The 20,545-nt window shown below is 30.2% G+C and overlaps 3 protein-coding genes across 3 annotated transcripts; 1 reads left to right on the top strand and 2 right to left on the bottom strand.

Moving 5' to 3' along the window:
* Positions 1 to 9,085: 9,085 nt before the first annotated feature.
* On the bottom strand, positions 9,086 to 12,683 carry LOC111038807. The gene is made up of 2 exons (XM_022322043.1): positions 12,195 to 12,683; positions 9,086 to 9,476 (listed from the first exon to the last, which is right to left on the bottom strand). The coding sequence occupies exons 1-2, from the start codon at positions 12,542 to 12,544 to the stop codon at positions 9,086 to 9,088; spliced, it is 741 nt and encodes a 246-aa protein (XP_022177735.1). The 5' UTR covers positions 12,545 to 12,683.
* Positions 12,684 to 15,428: 2,745 nt separating this feature from the next.
* On the bottom strand, positions 15,429 to 16,391 carry LOC111038811. The gene is made up of 2 exons (XM_022322048.1): positions 15,986 to 16,391; positions 15,429 to 15,741 (listed from the first exon to the last, which is right to left on the bottom strand). Exons 1-2 carry the CDS (start codon positions 16,095 to 16,097, stop codon positions 15,488 to 15,490), a joined length of 366 nt encoding a protein of 121 aa, XP_022177740.1. The 5' UTR covers positions 16,098 to 16,391; the 3' UTR covers positions 15,429 to 15,487.
* Positions 16,392 to 16,449: 58 nt separating this feature from the next.
* LOC111038806 lies at positions 16,450 to 17,228 on the top strand. The gene is made up of 2 exons (XM_022322042.1): positions 16,450 to 16,472; positions 16,640 to 17,228. The coding sequence occupies exons 1-2, from the start codon at positions 16,450 to 16,452 to the stop codon at positions 17,226 to 17,228; spliced, it is 612 nt and encodes a 203-aa protein (XP_022177734.1).
* The last annotated feature ends 3,317 nt before the right edge of the window (positions 17,229 to 20,545 follow it).

Below are 20,545 nucleotides of genomic sequence, written 5' to 3'. Positions count from 1 at the left end.
TTTAAAAAAAATGAGCAAATCAAATAATAAACATTGTGTAGTTTCTTGTAACAACACCTATGAAAATTCGACCAATATTAAATTTTATAATTTTCCTAATCGTCCACACGAAAACGACCTAAAAAACAAATGAATCAAAGCTGTGAATCGATTAGAGTAAATATAATTAGAAATTGTATATTTTAATGTAGTCAATTTAGTAAAGAGCAGTAATTTAGTTATTATGAACAATTTAAGCAAATGTAAATACAATTGTTTTATACTAAAAATATAAAATAAGATTGTTATTTTTTTTTAATATTTTCTCTTTAATCAGATATATAATTAACCAAATCACAATAATATTTGTTATTTTACCTATAAGATTAATTGTACTTTCTAATCATTAACAATTATTGCACTTGACTTTATTGCTCATAAAGAAGAATATAGATAAGTAGGTAACTATATGTCTATATCAGATTAAAAAATATTTAATTTTATAGTGAAAACGGTAAATTATGGCAACCAAGTGGAAGGTCAGGCATATGTAGTGCACATTTTGTTGGAAATACTAAATCCAAAAATCCTCTTCGCCACTCATTTGTACCTTCAATATTTCCTGAAATATACAAAAAAAATGAAACTAATCAAGAACATAGAATGGATAGATATCAACGTGCTCAAAAACGCCAAAAAGTATCATCAGATAATATACTTCATTCTGTTGGTATCCAGGATAATTGTGATATTGTATCATAACAAGTACTGATGAAGGAAATAATTTAGTGAACCAGTTCAAAGAAGTTAGCACCCAAGTCGCATTTGAAAATTCTGTTAACAAGAACTTTGTATTTAGCTGTGAATTTGTAGGTTCTGATGTTTGTACACAAGCAACAATCTCAAAAAATTGTTTTAATTTGGCTTCTTCAGTTCAGGATAAATCTTGTGGTCCAGATTCTCTTCAAGTCGATTCATTCCTTTCTAGTAACAAATTCCATGGATTTGATTGCATTAAAGATTTGATTGGGGTGACATTTAAAGTTTTTAATCTTTTACTTTCATTTTTATCAGACTCAAATAAAAATTTACTTGATATAAAAAGTCAATTATTATTATTTTTAATAAAAATTAAATTAGGTATAACATTTTCTGCATTAAGCGTATTTTGATTGATCAAACTTAATTATTTTATAGACTTTTATGACTTTTAAACCGTGTCGTATTGCCTGTTTTAATAACCTATAGTGAACTATGTAATTTGATTTATTATTTAAAGTTGTTAGCAGTTTATTAATCTTAGAATTAGGGGGGCAACTATTGTGCGGCAAAAAGGGTAAATCACTATGAATAACATGTAATTTTTCAGGATAATCCACATCCACTTCCAGTATATATCCAATAGGTGCGTCATCATCTATTGTAGTAACGTCTAAAGTAAAATCTTTATACCATTCAAAATTTTTGTATGGTAAACTTGCAAGCATCGATTTGCCGTGTAGATTGACACAATCAAAATATGCTAAATAAACATGCCGTTTTTTTTTGTTGTAATTAATTCCATCAATATCGGGTATATTAGCTCTTGCATAACGTCTCACAGATTGGCATACCCCGCCTCTTATTCCATTTTCTATCATGAGAAGCATTGAATACTATTTTAATCTCTCAAGTTTTATACCCGTATAATATAACATTGCGTCAAATGCAAAACCAGGAGCTGTCAAATAATAAGCAGCGTCTAAATTAAAAGTTTTCAAACAAATATCTCTAAAATTTTCAAATACATAAGCCAGAATCAATATGTCAGTTAATAAATATAAATCACTATACTCCCCTAATATTTTTATATTAAATTTCTCCCAAACATTACATGCTATAAAATCTTTTTTAGAAATATGATCATTCGTTATTGAATTGTAAAATTTAGACCTAGGTGGTAATGTGGTAAGAAAGCACGAACTGAGTCAGTGGTATGACCTATGGTCAAAGTTTTTGAACGACAGTAGAAGATGTAAGCCGTAAGGCAAAGTATGGCGTAAACGACAAACAAGGGTACAGACAAAGAGGTAAAGAAAAATTCGAAAATCTAAGATAGGTCTAAGATAGGGCTGGCGGTATTTTCGGTATACCGATAAATACCAGTATCCGGTATTTTCGGTTTTTCAGAATACCGATATACCGTGATTCGGTAATTACCGTTATTACCGAAAATACCCTACCCCAGTAATTACCGAAAATACAAGCATTTAATATTTATATTTTTTATATATTCATAATGACATAATATAATATTCTAAACTGCCAGTTTGCAGACCGTTGCCTGCATCTAGATCAGAGTTTCTCAACCATTTTAGCGTCACGAATTCCAAAAAAATAGGTTAAAATAAAATCAGTTACCTCACGATCCCCTCCCTTTTTGTTTGTAGAAGTAATTTATTATTTTTCTAGAAACTACCCCTCCCCTTTTCACCATATCACAAAACATTGGGAGTTTTAAAGTCTTAAATAATAATAAATAATTACACATGATTTTTAGATGTTAAAGGTAAATTTTCTTAGGTTGGAAACTTGGAAACACTTATAAATTTACCGAGATCCGGTGTACTGTATTGCCGGTAATTACCATGGTATGGTATTTTTGGTAATTACCATGGTATGGTATTTTCGGTAATTACCGAATATACCGTATTACCAGTAATACCGTAAATACTGGTAGTAAACAAATACCGGATACCGGTATCAAAATTTTGAATACCGTCAGCCCTATTCTAAGAGTACCGTTGGGTTTGAGAGCTGTTAAGCAAGTCGTCGTTTGACGTAGATCGTTTGTACTTCGTAACTCGTACTTTGAGAATCGTGATGGTGGAGGTGGCTGGGTGGTGGTAAACTGAGAAAAACGTTTTGCAAAAACCGTTACAAAATACAATAAAATGCAAAAAGGCGTAGTTTTTAAATACATAATTGATTTTGTACTCAACAAGGCGGTGCATTTAAGAATACTAAATTCTGAATTGAAAATTTGAACTCATTTAAGGTTGGCAAAAATGGGTTATCTTTTCTTTTTTTTATTCCTCCATGAAATTTCGGGACAAGTACCCCAATCCCTACTTGGAGTTATCAAAAAAATAATTTCATTGCACTATTATATTATAATTTGAGCACCTTCAATTTATATATAGATAAAAATGAATATAATTTATTAGTTAATAATATCCTGATAAAATGATAGTTAATAAATGGATACTGTGGCTCGAGTAGGTACAGCAAGTATATATAGATTTAGATATGGTACATACATGCTATATGGTAACATTAAAAGTTATTACCTAGTTCACTACTAGCTTTGAGTAGTAACTAGTTTCCTAAGTAATAACCATAAACTTACTACTAACAATTTAATAGTTTACTACTAGGAATAAATACTGAGTTACTAGTTATGAATAGTTTACTACTGGTAATAATTCGTAAGCTACTAGTGATGAGTATCTTACTACTAATTGACTTCTTATTACATACTAGTTGTAATAACTAGTTGTATTAGTAATCACTATACAAAAACTATTCATTTTGAGTAGTACACTACTAAAATTAAGTAGTTAACTACTAAACTGCAAGAGTTATGTTTTCTAAGGACAGTACCTACACAACAGCATTAAGACATAAAATGGACTACATATAATGTATATTCAACTAAAAGGTAGGTAATGTATTTAATAATTTCAAATATAACATAGTTATTTATTGTGAGGATGAAATGTTGAAAACTCTTTTTTTCTTAAAGCTCTTTTTCTTTAATTCTCTATTATGAGTTATGGTATACTGTTTCATTCTCATAACAATGAATTTTGGAGAATGTCTGTCATAATTTCAGATTGATGCTCAAAACAAGGAAATTTAAGCATTCCTGGATAATTTTCTATAACATAATGAATACATTGGATGAGGTCACAAATGTTTTCAATCCGTCTTTAATGACCAATGTTAATTTAAATAATTGAAAATTAGAATACACAAAAAAACAATTAGATTTTATAATTGTAAGTGAAGCCTGTGGTTTTGTACCTGTTCCTAATAGTATAATTACCATGTAATATGTATACATTTAGATTTTAAATATTAATACACAATTTTACCTTTTAAAGCCAATAAACATTTATCACATTTTGCATACTTTTTTACTGTTCTACATAAGTAACAGCATATGTAATAAATTACACAGTCCTTAATAGCTAATTTTATATCAGCACAATAATTGAAGAGGTGGGTGCAACAACCAGACATCTCCACTTTTTTTCGAAAATTACTTTTTTCACTTTTTCTATTGAAAAAAAAAATCTCGATCGATTGGTGCAACAATCAGACATATCCGATCGTTAGATACGGAGATATAATACAAATGGAGATGTCTCTTTTATTTTTTGTTGCAACAACAAGACTTCTCCGGAGATGTCTTGTTGTTGCGTCGAATATTGGTCATACTGTAATGACTGTTCTTATCACTGATATGAAATCAATGTTATCATAATAAATTAATTTCTATTTTCTAAATATTGTTCCTTTAGTTTTATTAGATTTGTAGTTTTATTAACTTTAACCTTTTACAAGTTAGTTGTTGTTAGATGTATACAAGACGTAGTTTAGTTCCTACTTTCTACTTTAACACGTACTAACCAGTTTGTTGTAACATTTTGTGATAAAAATGAGTGTTTCGAGTGTTCCGACTACGTTTTCGAATAGTTTTGATGATTCCGATTACAATCCATTCTCGCCGATTGAAGTGTCTGATATATCTATCCTATCTGATTTTAATAGCAATCTAGGTAATATTTTGGCTTATGACAGTGACCTAGAAACAAATAACAATAATAATGTCAATGTCGAAGATGACGGCGTTCGTATCATAGAAGATTCTGATGAAGAAAACAGAACTCAAGGTAAGAAGAAACGTAAGAATATTTATAGATGGAGACGAAATGTGAGTAAAAGTTTGAAGGCAACTGGTGTAGACCATGTAAGTTTACGTGGAAAACATGTTATGCCAAGAGTAACAGGACCTGATTGTCAATGTATGCACAAATGTTTTACCAAAGTACTTGACAGCGAAAAAAGTAAAATTTTAAATTTATTTAATGAAATAGGACACAAAGAAAAACAAGATACTTTTCTCGGAGGCCTAATAAAAGTGAATACAATTATAAGAAAACGTCCCAAGGACTCTAGTAAACCTAAATCATGTTCATGTATTTATAAAATCAGAGTTGATCAGAGTGAAAAAGTCGTGTGCAAGAAAGCTTTCTGTTCTCTGTTTGGTATACATAAATCTAGAGTGGAACGGATCATAAAATCAATACAGGATAATAAACCAAGTCCAGTAGATAAACGTGGAAAACATATGAAGAGAGGAAATTCTAAAAGTGAGAAAACTATTTTTCAGGTAGACACCCACATTAGAAGTTTTCCTGCTCATGAATCTCATTACAGCCGCAATAAAAATGAATCTGTTCGATACCTATCACCTGATCTTAATATATATAAAATGTATGAGCTTTACATGTTAAAATATGAAAATGAAAATTGGCAACAAGTACTAGAAAATGAAAATATAAAACCAAATCTTTCCTATGACTTCTATCGAAGATACTTTTTAACTAATTTTAAACTTTCTTTTGGCTATCCACGTTCTGACACCTGTCAAGTGTGTGATAAGCTTCAAAATTTAATTAAAGTGGAAACCAACGAAGAATTAAAAAATAAACTACAGACTGAAAAACAATTGCACCTCTCTAAAGCTGAAGTATTTTATACCGCCTTAAAAGAAAAAACTATAGAATCTAAGGATCCAAACAACAAATGTGAAGTTTTATCATTTGACTATCAACAAAATATGCCACTGCCCCAAATTCCAAGTGGTGATGTTTATTATAAAAGGCAACTGTGGGTGTATAATTTTTGCATACATTCAGGGAAAACAGGAAAATCATATTTTTATATGTATGACGAAGCTACAGGTCGCAAGGGCCAAAATGAAGTTATAAACTTTATAAATCATTTTTTTTCCAATATAATGGATAAAAGTGTTGAGACTGTATATTTGTTTTCCGACAACTGTAGCGCACAAAATAAAAACTTTGCTCTAACACAATACTTTTACACATTAGCACTAACAAAAAATTTTGGTATAAAAACTATAGTACATCGATATCCACAACCTGGACATAGTTTTTTACCTTGTGACAGAGCTTTTGCATTAATCGAAAAAAACAAAAGAAAATTAGAATATGTTTTTTTACCAGCTACTTACCAAAAACTTGTCAAAGATACATGTAAAAGCTTCAATGTTATTGATGTAAAACAAGATACAATACTAAATTATGCAGATCATACAAAACCTTTCTTTAAAAAAACAGTTAAACACTTTTCCATTTTATCATACCGATTTATGGAGTATACTAAAGATGGTTTGTATGCAAGTATATCGGTTCATTCCACTGCCAAAGAAATTTTCAAATTACATAAACCAAATGCACAGTTAATTCTACCAGGACCTTTAAGTATTCTTTATAATAGTCCTCTCAAAATAAAAGAAGCTAAATTAAAAGATGTAAGGGATTTGGCGTCGAAGTATGTACCACCTGACAATCTCTGGTTTTATAATGATCTCGAATCAAACGATTTACCATATGAAGACTACTCGGATGAATAGTAAAACAAAATTACTATTCATTTTTATTTATATACCTACAGTTTATCACATATTACCTACAGTTTTCTGTTATTTAATTTTTATATTGTTTTTTCTCATGTTAACTATTATTATAAATTGTTTTATTTTATTGTTTTTAAATACCTGTTAATAACATATTATTAAGGTAACAGTTTTAATTTAGCAAAAAAGCAAGTACTTACCTACAGTTTTCTGTTATTTATATTTATATTAGTTTTTTTTTTTCATGATTAATATAAGTAATTTGTTTTGTATATCAACAAAAAACATGTATACCTACTACTATTTTTTGTTATTTAATTTTTATATTTGTTTTTTCTCATGTTCACTATTATTATAAATTGTTTTATTTTATTGTTTTTAAATACCTGTTAATAACATATTATTAAGGTAACAGTTTTAATTTAACAAAAAAGCAAGTACGTACCTACTGTTTTCTGTTATTTATATTTTATATATTTTTTTTTTCATGAATACTGTTATAACTTGTTTTATGAATACTAATAAAATGAAGGAAACATTTTTATTTTAACAAAAAAATATGTACCTTTTTGTTATTTATTTGTATAGATGTATCAATGTTTAAAACAATGCATATATTATAATGTTTTATTACCGATGATAACATTTTTAGTGCAACAACCAGACATCTCCAAATTGTTTTTGGTTTTGTGAGTACAGAAATTTTTTTTTGACGATTTGGGTGTTGGCATCAATTATAAGCCCAAAATTAGATTTCAATTATATTTTTTACAAATTTTTAAAATTTTTAGTTATTTTTTAAAACACTATTTTGTCTCTCCTGAATATTTTTATAATATGGAGATGTCTGGTTGTTGCACCCACCTCTTCAATTATGATCTTGTAATCAGATATAATGTATAGGATCCCAATTTTCTTCTTGTTTAAGTAAATCTAATTTTTCTTTTGATTTATTAATTTTGACTTGTCTTTCTAATTGTATTACATTGAAAATTTTTTTTAGATCATTATATGTAGGTCACTTGGGGTCAGTGATGGGCAAAGTACGGCCCGGTGGCTAATTTTGGCCTACCGGGGGTCCATCGACTCAGATAGTATATGGCCCGTCATAATTATATTTCGTAAAATTAGTAAAGAGGATTTTCTTACACCCAACACTGCTGAGGGTTTAAGAGTAACATTACTGTCTACTATTGATTTGTGTAACTATTTACTTAATGATTGTGGTTTTCATTATGTGCTCACAAGTAAAATGAACCAAGATGCTTTAGAGGTAAATAACATTATATGTCCCTGTCTTTTAATACTTGAAGTGATAATATTATATACATTTCAATTTAAATCATAGTTATTCTTTTAGGACTGTTCGTCAGTCAACTGGTCCTAATGACCACCCTGCAACGCCAACTTTCCTTCAAATGTACAAACTGTTATCAATATATTCAGTTATAAAACCACCAAAGACAGGTAATTGCCAAGTACTTAATTCAGAGTGTCCGAAAATATCAATTGATGACATTAAAAATATCTATGATACTAATGGTAATATAAGTATTTATGATGATTATCATTAAAATTTTTCTAATTTGTCTTAATTCTTTAGATGTAAGTAAAAGAGTTAAGAATATTGAAGCACTAAAATTAAAGTTAAGTAATTGCATGGACAATGAAGATTAGGAAGCTGATTCTATTTTTGAAGACCATAATTATTTTAAATTGCCAACAGTTGATTGTGTAGTATACTATGTCTGTGGTTATTTAATAAGGCAACTTTCAAAACGTTATGTTTGTGAAAGATGTTTAGCATTTCTTAAAAATACATCTTCAACATCTTCTACTAAATCAGTAGCTTCACTTACTAACATTAAATCTAGAGGTTATTTAATACACCCTAATTTTAACTTTTTCAATATTATTAAAACAATAGAAAATTCTTTTGAAAGATTTTGTGAAGATGTAGATGTATTTAATTTAACAGTGAATGATGTTTTAAAAACTTCCATTTCTTTTCCTTGTACTGAACATAAAATTGAAGTCATGTCAGATATTTTATCATACTACATTACAATGCGTATGCGTCAGTACTGTTATTTTAAAAATATGGAACCTGCTAAAAGAAGTTGTAAAAAAAAAAAAACTTTCTAAACTAGTAAACACTTAATTATGAAATCTTAAAACGACCTTTACTAATAATAAAAAATTATTATAATACGATCATGTATTTTTTTTTTTTAAACTTAATAAAAGTTGCGTATAAATAGTTGTGCACCAATCTTTATATTCGTTTTACTGTTAGTATGAATTTACCGCTAGATGGCGATAGAACCGATATAAGGCACTTGGTGACAGTTCGTGACCGCCACTATCTCATAAGTGCTCAGTCCTATTAATCATAGTTCATGGTAGTAGCAGTTGCAAGTGGAAACGGTCCCGATCCAGCGGGTTGACGATGTACATCTGAGCCAACGTCTCGTTTGCCATCATTCTCCGCCGCCCCACCCACGTCCGCTGAGCCGCATTCCACGTGTAATGCGTCGGTATATCTGTGTACAGGTATTGTCGAGCTTCCACGTCGTTTATGTTGAGCGTGAAGAACTCAGTTAGCCTCGTACGATGTAGAGCTTCGTTTTGCAACCGCTCTTGCGCTTGTCCCGGTGCAAAGTAGACGTTTTGTCGACCTTTTAGGTGGATAGGAAGTCTGACGATCGTGTGACTTCTCTTGTGCAATTCGTACGAAAACAGCCGCCAGATGCCTTCTGGCGGTCTGACGTATCTTGTGTTTACGAAACTGAAAACAAATACAATGCTATGTATAAGACGGCTAACACTATATCTTCTTACTGTCAAGTGTTGTAATAATTGTTATAATTATTGTATTAGGCTGAGCGAGAATCAAATTATATACTATTATAACGTAGAGTCATTTAAACGAACAGACATTTACAATAGAAAACAGTTTGAGTAGGTGTTGGTGAAAAATATAAGTATTCGAATTATAATCGTGGTGGATATACCTATTGAACTGAATGAATACTATAAAAGTGTCATTCGTACAAAAATAGTAATAATCTATAATAAGTCTACTGTAGCAATGGCGTCGACGTTTACAACTAATGTGGAGTTGGAATAAGTGTGTAGCGTGATAGGTATTCGTTTAGTATGTGACCTACCGGTCGCGTGACCTACCGTATAGGGTGAACGTTTTGTATGCGTGACCTACCGGTCCGGTAATTAATTTAAAAACATACAAATTAAAAATTATATAACTAGACGTTATTTTATTATTACAGATAACGGATTATATTCAATATCAGTCAAAATATATTATTATTACAAATTACGGATTATATTTAATATCAGTCAAAATTAATTTAAAAATAATTACAATTAAAAATTATATAATTAGGTTATTTCACTATTACAGAATATCAATATAAAAAAAAAAATGCATAAAATTAAATTATGTTTGGCAATACACTTTTTGTACATCGCTTAAAAATTTTAAAAAAATTGTATCTTGCCTGTTGATAGATCGATACCATGCCTCAATTAAATGACGTGGCAACATTTCAGCTGATGTTCCATGCATTTTTCGTAGGTTTTTAGTTTTTAATACTCCCCATGAACATTCAATTGCTTGTGTGTGAGCTCCAGTAGTTGGATCAACAAAATTTTTTGAATGGTTTACTGTTCTATGATCATAGCCTATATTTTTTAAACAAGAATATGCTCTCCATTCATCTGACATTATAATAGAACCTGGTAATATTTCTTTTTCGATAATCGGAATTAAAGTTTCTCTATCACGTTTTTCTACAACAAAAAATCTTCGTTCCAAATTATTTCCGATTTTACTACATAATCCGAATACCCAGGGTCCTTCTAGTCGACGACCATAATTTCTGTTTGATGTAGGTGAATTAGCTAGGTTTATTTGATTTTCTTGATCACTGTCAGAATGGAAGTCTGCTGAGTTATCTTGTACTTGTTCATGACGCAGATCACCTAGCAGCAGTCTTCCTCGGTTATACTTTCTTCTTCCTCTCAATAACGATTCATCAATTTGTACCACTATATTTTGTCCTCCCATCTTTTCACGTTTTTCAAATAATGAACAACACACGTCTCTACACAAATTAAACCAGTCAACAATGGTTGCATTTGAACGGCCTGTCAAATCAGAAACAGTTTTTATGGGTAAATCTTGTGACCAATAATAAATAAGTTCTAGTATTTGGCCCAAACTGAGATTAGAATTGCATCGTGCATTAAGATCAGTGTATGTAAAAAATCCATTTGTTGATCGAATTGATTTATATGTCTGACATCCTTTTGTGATACATCGTATAGTGCTGATCTCTCGAATTTCACCCGTAGCCAATCTTTTTTTCCTCATGTACATCTTTGTTTCACCATGACATTTATGGCATAAATTAGTTTCGTTATTTTGCGGTAATAGTTTATTATTTTGTAAAAATTCTAATACTGTTTTTTCAGAAGAAATAATCGCATACAATTCGACTGCCAACATTTTAAAGTTTTAAACACGCGATATCGGATTGACGACAGAACAGGTACTGACAATATTGTCGATAATGTTAAAATGACAAAATATCTATTGGTAAAAACCAGTAAATATAATATAATATAACTATAAAGATAAGCAAGCATAGATTGTCTATATCTATAATATAGATAATCGTCTAGGTAGGTCACACACTAAACCCAGTAATACAGGTAGGTCACATACTAAATTCGATTTTCATCCGGTAGGTCACATACTAAACGAATACCGCGTGATAATTAATATTTAACAAACAAAGATGTAGACATAATTATTACATACTACATAATATAAATGATGTGCCACCGATATTGCTGTACTCTAGTAACAAAACTAAGAACTCAACCTCTGTAAGTTTTTTCATGTAGCAAAGTATTGAAACACAATTCAATAACAATTATCGAATGTCAATAAAAAAAAGTACACGGAGGTACGGCAGAGTACCATGTCTTAGTAAATTTTTATAAAATCTGCTTAATTAATGTATTTATGTATGTGTACAGTTGAAATATAATTTTAGTGATATTTTGATATTGTTTGAAGTATATATAATATAATACATTAAAATAATAGAAGGTATCGTCCAATAATATATGGTGTGTACAACTGACAAAAAACCTAATTTGATAAGAGTTCATGCGCTAGGAAGTATTTTGCTTAACTACACCAATCACAAATGCTGCAATTTACAATCTAAAAATACATAATGTATACAAAGAGTGATTAGAAAAATATTTAATACATAAAATTGAATGCATAAAATATTGTTCTACACTAATAATGATGGAATAGTAATCATGTGCCATGATGTACAAATGTACATACATACAATTATATATTATATAACTATATATATTATATAACTCTTACACACAAATAAAGAAATATAGTATTGATATTGCTTCAACAATTTCTATAACTATAATTTCAATGAACACTCACTTGGCTAGTTCATCCTGGTCAAAAACCTCCAGCGTCACACAGTCATGTCCCTTGTAGATGTACTTGTAGATGTACATGACGCTCTTTATGGAAGAGCACACCTCGACATTGATGTGTGCGTCGTACTTTGCCAGGAGGTAAGGGTTGTGAGGAACTACGTACTCATTGCCGACCTCGTGATTTTTCAAAAGAACCACTTGACCGTCGTCCGGTCGTCGGTACTTTGGGTAACCGCCGTCCGAAACATACACAGTCTCCTCTGCGTATGGTTTCGGGTAGTCTTTGGAGCAACAGTTGTCCACCATGCACGGACACTGTGGGTTGACCCTTCCACAAGGCCCGTGTATCATATGCGACGTGACGCACGTGTGTAAGCGCCTGTTGGTTTCCGGTTCCGGCAGGTAGGCGCAAACCACGTCGTCGACGTCCTCTGCCGTGCGCAACTTACTATCTTCCGCCAGGTGAATCTTGTTGAGTGTATGACGATACCGATGGAGTGATTGATTTCGTAATTATTATATTTTGGTCAGAAGAGTTTTGTAAATGCTGTCTACGAAGTCTATTCAAATAAACTTGAATATGTTCTTGTGCCTCAAGTGCTATTAGTAATGGCATTGATTGTAGTTGTAGCCCTATGTGTTTTCCAAAAACCTCAAACTCGTTTTCTACCGGAGAGTTAATAGCTTCGGTTATCCCTTTTAACTCAGTGACCATAGTCTTAAGTTGTGAAAGTCTGCTTTTTATTTTTTGGTTTTGGTTCACAAAATTCAGAGTTCAATGTGAGTTCTGTAGTATTTTCCGTGTGTTCGGTTTCTGTTACAGATATATTATTTTCGTTATCTGTGTTTAACTGAACAATTGGTAAATAGATTATGTTAATTTTTTTTTTTAATAATTTAATATAGGGAACTTTAAGATATTTTTAATAAATTAAAAAATCCCAAATCTAAAAAATGATTTACTTAGAAAAAAAGTATCATTTAATAGATTTAGTTTTATAAACTTTTTGTTTTTAATTTTATTAGGTAAATAGATTATGCTATTAAATATATTGTGATACACTCTTAATTTAAATTTAATTACAGAAAAAATAAAATTAAAAAATAAAATAATTATCTTAATAAAAATAATACTTTCTTCGTTTCACTCATAATCTAAATGTAATAATAATTATAATAAAATACTATTATAAGATTTAGATAAATTGTGTATTATGTATTTTTAGGTTCCTAACAAAGAAGGTTGGAAAAATATTGAGAAGGGTTTTAAAAACGAATGGAACTTTCCCATGTGCTGTGGCGCTATTGATGGGAAACACGTTATAATTAAAGCACCTCCCGAATCAGGAAGCTTGTACTACAGTTACAAGGAATCAAACAGTATTAGCTGCATTTAGACGGAGATGATTTAGTAGAGTTTTGGAACGGCACGGTCCATCCCGCGTAATATTGGAAAGGATGGAACGAGACGTTCTATCGTCTGGTAATGAAAAATTAACCAAATGACTATCACGCGTGATAGGACCGCATAAGTTTTTGCCAAGCGATTGATTGTACATTTGTACATGACTATCATTAGCTAATTTTAATTACCAAATTCCATCACTCGCGATGGAATGAGCATTTGTAATGAAAGAGGACAAAACTGTCCGTGTGAATAGGGTTTACACATGATTTTATAAATGATGGAGTTTCCTCCAGTCATTTTAAAAATTAGACCACTTTCCTCTGTAAATTCAACTGAGCATGTGCGTTTATTTTAAACACCTATGTACGTATGTGTTATTATAATATTTTTTAATTCTAATTAAGCTCTTTGAGTATAAAGAGTAGTATAAGTAATATAAGCATAGAAAGTAATTAGAATAATTATGTCATCTACAAGTAGAAAGAAAACAATACTAGGATATGCTGGTGTTTATTATGTTTACATGAACATGTTGAAAGCCCGATCACCAAGATCAGTATGGATGAAAAATTGGATGGCGGATAAAACCAAATTTGGGCATTTACCATTACTCCAAGAACTGAGAACTAATAATCCAGAAGATTTCATAAACTATTTGAGGATTGATGGTACTACATTTGATTACTTACTGAGTAAGTACATTGTTAAGTTACCATGTAGTTTCTATTTTATCATCCAAAATTTATTTCAATAAATAAAATGTATACCTAGGTTTAATTGGGCCACTTATACAAAAAGAAGATACGGTCATGAGGGAAAGTATTCCTCCAGAACAAAGATTAATAGCAACTCTAACATTTCTTGCTTCTGGTATGTCGTACCAGAGATTAAAATTTTCAACTGCTATTTCTGCACCCAGCCTATGTGAAATAATACCAGAAACTTGTGCTGCGCTGTATCAAGTGTTAAAAAAGAATTATTTAACTGTAAGTCATTTATTTTAACTATTTAGGGTTTTGTTTTACTAAGATATGTGTCCATAAGATAAAACTATCATTAATAAAATTTAATAAAGATATATTATTTTACATTAAATTATTATATATCTACCATAAACAATAGAATGGATAGAATATTAAAACTATATTCGTATAATTTTCTCAGTTTTAATATTATATCATTGAAGCGCCCCCCTTTCATCAAGCACCCTCGGCGTAAGCCCAGTAGTTAACTTTAAACTGGTCTAATAGTTCTAGAGATTGGCTGGCTTGATTATTTTCATACAAATTATCTGAATGTATCTACAAAAAGTAATTTATTCTATTGAACAAATTAATAGCTAAAACATAATAAATAATTAAACTAATGCATTTTATAATTCTGTTTTTATTTTAATTAAAAATAAATATAAGTGTAAGTATAAAATATTCTGAAAAAATATGTTGAATAAAAACAGCTTGTTAAATCAAAAAAATTAAAGAACTGACAAAGGTATTTTTTAATTAAAACAAATAAATTTAAAAAAATATAATAACGAAAACTACTTACAGTTTATAAGACCAAACAAAAAATAACATAAATTATGAAAACAGCTTGTTAAATTAAAAAACTAAAAACAATAGAGAAAGGAACTTTCATTTAAGTAAATAATAATATATATGAACTGCCATATAGCTATATGATAATATGTTATCATGTTAGAATAAATAAATTTTTAAAAATATAATAATTAAAACGTCTCACAGTTTATATGAGCAAACAAAAAATAACATAAATTAATTAAAACAACTTGTTAAATTAAAAAAAATAAAAAGAATTAACCAAGGAACTTCCCATTACTTACTAAATATTAAATTTTTATATTAAATACATGCTATTTTATAATGTTAAAAGAGAACTATCATCTTCAGAATTATCACCAGTTTCATCATCAACCCTATTAAAGTTAGTATAGCTCGGATAGGCGAATCCATGAGTATAACAATACTGACAGAATTAATACCTGAATTAATGGCAGGAGATATAGAACTTTCAGGATAAGTATAGCTTAAGGTAGAGTTGGCTATAGTGTTGGATTGAGCTGTATAAGAGTTGGTAGACAATGGTATCCCACTACTTGGTCCATGGCCATGTGAATAATCTGTCAAACAAATAGTAAATATTAGTGTAGGAAATTATATTTATAAAGTAGGTATATTATATTGCATATTATAATCCCTGCTACAATGAATATGACATTTTGAAGGTTTATATTTGGTATACAATTAAATAATGAACAAGTAAAATTAAAGATATTTTCTGTAAAAAAATATACTATATAAATATATAAATATACTATTATAAAAAATATCTGTTTTTAAATTCAATAAAAAATAAATTATTACCAATGGAATTTTGCTGTCCTATTACAGTATCAGGAGTTAAATGATTTGACAGTCCTTTGGATAGTATTGAGTTAATCAAAGGTTCTGCCATCAGATACTGGGTTTCACTCATTTTCCGCACCTTGGCAGCAACACAAATGCCAAAAGCCTCATACTCGTCTATATCTTTGCAACCCTGAATAGCTTGTGTAATAGTTTTGACAAACAATTGACTGTCATCCTTCTTTCTTTTCTTTTGTGTTTCTTTAACAGCAAAATAGGGTGAAGGTATGGTTGAAGTTTTCTAAAATATATGTAAAATTATATCAACTAAGTAAATAGTTAAAACTACCTATCTATTAAATAGATATATATATTAATAATATCAGTATAAGAAACACAAACAAATCACCAATTATAACTTTGTTTTTTTTTTTGTCATTTGTAGTTTCCAAAAACTAAGGGTGAATGGAAAGAAATTAGCAATGGATTTAAAATTCGTTGGCAAGTTATAAATTGTGGAGGTGCTCTCGATGGGAAACATATAAGGATAATACCACCAAAAGATTCTGGAGCCCATTATTATAATTATAAGGGATTTTATAGTATAGTTTTAATGGCATTGGTAAACTCAAATTATTAGTTTATATTTGTTGATGTTGGCAAAAATGGTAGGTGTTCTGATGGGGGAGTCATAGAGCACACCAAATTCTACCAAAAATTACAGAATGAGACACTAAATTTGCCTGAAAACGATGACACCGATGAAAATTTAAATTTTACGTTTTTGGCTGATGATGCATTTGCTTTACACAACCATGTAATGAAACCATATCCGGGTAGCAATATTTCACACGAAGAAAGAATTTTCAACTACAGACTATCAAGAGGCAGAAATGTAGTTGAAAACACATTTGGACTTTTGGCAAGTAGGTTCAGAGTTTTGCACACAGCCATACACATGTCACCAGATAAAATAAAGTTAGTCGTCTTAGCAATTTGTACATTGCATAATTTTTTAAGAAGAACTAGTACCTCTTATGCATCAAACATAACATTTGATAAAGAAGACACAAACACTCATGAAATAATTACAAATGGAGACTGGAGAAATGAAGCTGTTAATATCCTAGAAATCCAACCAATAACACAACGAAATTCCCCTGCTAACGCAAAATACAACAGAAATAATTATAAACAGTTTTATAATGGAAGAGGAAAAGTTGATTGGCAAGAAGAAATGCTCCAAAAAGGAAAAGCATAATCAATAGTATTTTGGAATTCAATATAACTTATAATAAGTTTACCTACCTATTACCTAATATTAGGTAATAGTTACTTTAAATTAAAATTAAAAATTAATATCTATGTCTATACAATATTTTAAACTTTTATTATGACTTATGTATAATAAGTAACCATAAGTAACCTATTTGGCTACTGGCTATTCCTTTTCCATCATTATTATAGTTTAGGAACAAAAATAGTAAGATCATATTAAAATAAATTATCATATTGTAATCAATCAGAATCTGAACATTATTGAATCAGGAAAACTAATTAGATACCAAGTATCATAATAACAAGAAGAATAACACATATTTTGTAAGTAGGTACTTGAACTTCCATTGATTATAAATAATATTATTTTTAATAGTGGGTACTACATGCCCATCTCCTAGTAAATAAATAACAATGATCACAATAATCTATTTACATTAGTTTTATAGAAGGTACCTAACCTAAGAAGGTATTAAATTAAAAAACATACCTTAACTGTAATCAAATTGTCGTCGTTAATCTTTTCATTATTATCAATATAAAGAATTATCTTCACTTATAACATTGTTTTGGCCATTTTCTGGGATGAAATCATTATTTTCATCATCACTTATATTTGAGATACTTTCCTCTGGCATTTCTTGCTCTTTTGTGAATAGTAGTTGGTTATAGTACCATAACGATGGAATGTGAACACTATCAGCCGATGAACCACTTTTATTCTTAGTTTCATACGACTTATTAAACTTTTTCCTAAATGACCCACGTAAGCTTTGGATTCGACTTACGACCCATGCCCGGTTTGCTTCTGGATAAACTGTTTTTGAATAGTCTGTCAGGAGATCGTAAGCGATAGTTTTGAGATTCCTATTTGTGTATACTTTTTTGTCCTTTATTTTCCATAGACATGGTTGCCCGCGATAATTGTTGATAAATTCAGTTAAAAATTCTTTCGTCCAGTTTCTAATGTCTGACATGATTACTATACGGTGATCACTGATTACCAAAGTCCAAAACAATTTTAAAAAAAAATTACACTTAAACAGCACTTTATTATACCAAACTATAAATTATTTTAACCAAATACTGTTCAGTATTCTTAGTTAGCGTAACTTAGTAACATAATACATTATCAGGTTATATAGGAGTCAATAAATTGGCGGGAAATAATTATTTGATAAGAGCACAATAAATTATTGTATGGTAGCAGGAAATGTATTGCCATAGAACATTATAGAAGCGACACTCGCCCCTCCACTTTAATTGTTTTTATTTCGTGGCGGACTGATTGATGTTGTAAGCTTGGCGGTAAAGCATGATGTTAATTACGCTTTTATCTCCGAAACGGTCCGCTAGATACCAGCCCGCCAATGTTTAAAAAAAATAAGATCACTGCATACTACCTTAGAATAAATAACTGTATAATATAGAAAATAACTATGTAATAATAATATTATAATAACTATGTAGGTAGGTACCCATATTATTTAATACTATGTTCTATGATATTACATAGGCCATAGGGTTTTATTTTGAGTGTACACTGTACAAAAAATATAGTGCAGTAGCAAACAGAAGCAAACAGTAGCCAAGCGGTGTGTACCTGAAAGTGCCACTGCAGAATTTAGGGAGAGGATGGACTGTGTGTTTAAATAGCTCTCGCTGGTAGCAAAGGATGGCCTGTCCTCTCTGTTTTTTTTTAAAAGATAGAAGCAAACGACAAATGCATTTAGACACACAATCCATCACTAGCATTTGTCATCTACTTAAAAATCTATAATTTCATAAATCATTTGCTAGTATTTACACGTAAGGATTTAAATACACGAGATAGAACGGCTCGTTCCAAATCCGTCCTTAATCCTCTTGGTCTAAACGCAGCTATTGTTTTAATGGCAGTAGTGGACCATAAATATTATTTTAGTTATATAGATATTGGATGTAATGGGAGAGTGTCTGATGGAGGTGTTTTTCGTAACTGCAGTTTGTATCAAGCATTAGAGGATGGTATGCTACCAGAAGGTATGTTTTAGTTGGCGACAACGCATTTCCCTTAAAAGAATATTTACTTAAGCCATTTCCTGGAAACCAGTTGACATTAAAACAGAAAATTTTCAACTACAGATTGTCGAGTACAAGAAGAATAGTCGAAAACGCTTTTGGCATAGTGGCCGCTAGATTTCGAGTATTTGAAAAACCGTTTCCATACAACCCCGAAAAGGTCATTCTTATTGTAAAAGCATGTTGTGCTCTTCATAACTGTCTCAAAAAAACTAAATTACAATATAGACAATTTGAATATACAGTCGATTCAGAAAATTTTGATACTGGAGTAATTATCCGAGGTAATTGGAGGGACGAGTCAGAGCCGAATGGTTTTGAATCATTGAAAAATAGTTTAGCCAATCATTCAACCAGAAGATCTCAAGACCTTCGTGAAAGATATGCAGATTACTTCGTGGCAGAAGGATCAATTCCTTGGCAGACAATGATGGTTCACTAAAATGTACACGTGACTCGGACGATTTTTTTTCTTCTAATGTCAACTCAAGTTATAAACTTTAAAATAATAATAATAAACTTTTAAATAATTTAAAACTGCATACATCGTATAATTTTAAATTTGTATTAATAATCTGAATAAACATTCTCCATTCATATTTAATAAGATATTTGTATTTGATTAATTATTGTTCACAAAAATCCATGATAACAAAAAAAATAATAGTAGTGCTATTTATATAGTTGTTAAGTATAAAATGATATAAATAGCAATTAAAATATAAAATGTATACTTTAATTCCTACATTAAAACTAAAATAAGTACAGTATACAATAACATACCAAATTGCTGTGACTTTTCGTCAACTTAGAATTAATATTACGTAGGGTATGTAACGAATTTCAAGTCTTTTGTTTTGCTTGTTCAAACGTTAACTTTTATTTATATATTTTGTTATTTTAAACATGTTTTTACATATATTTTTACAACATTTTACTTGACTTAGCGTCTTTTGATACAATAAGAATATTTTTATAAGGGGTTACAATCAAATGGGGGGGAATGTTATGACAAACTCACGAATTGAATGCTGACTGTATTCGAAACGTTGTCGGCCGGGCGTCGACTCATCAGTGACTGCTCCTAGCTGCTTTTTACGTTGGTGGCACTTCGACGACGTATTTATTACATAAGAAATACCACACTGGGGTACTGGTATGGTGTATCGTATATTCTACCTTACTATGTATCACGCGGATGTAAAGGTAGAGTATACGATTTATGTCTCGTTCAACCTG

This window comes from Myzus persicae, unplaced genomic scaffold (genome assembly GCF_001856785.1).
Source record: "Myzus persicae strain clone G006 unplaced genomic scaffold, MPER_G0061.0, whole genome shotgun sequence".
NCBI lineage: Eukaryota > Metazoa > Arthropoda > Insecta > Hemiptera > Aphididae > Myzus > Myzus persicae.
Note: the sequence above shows the minus strand (reverse complement) of the source record. Positions and strands in the feature narration are given on the sequence as shown.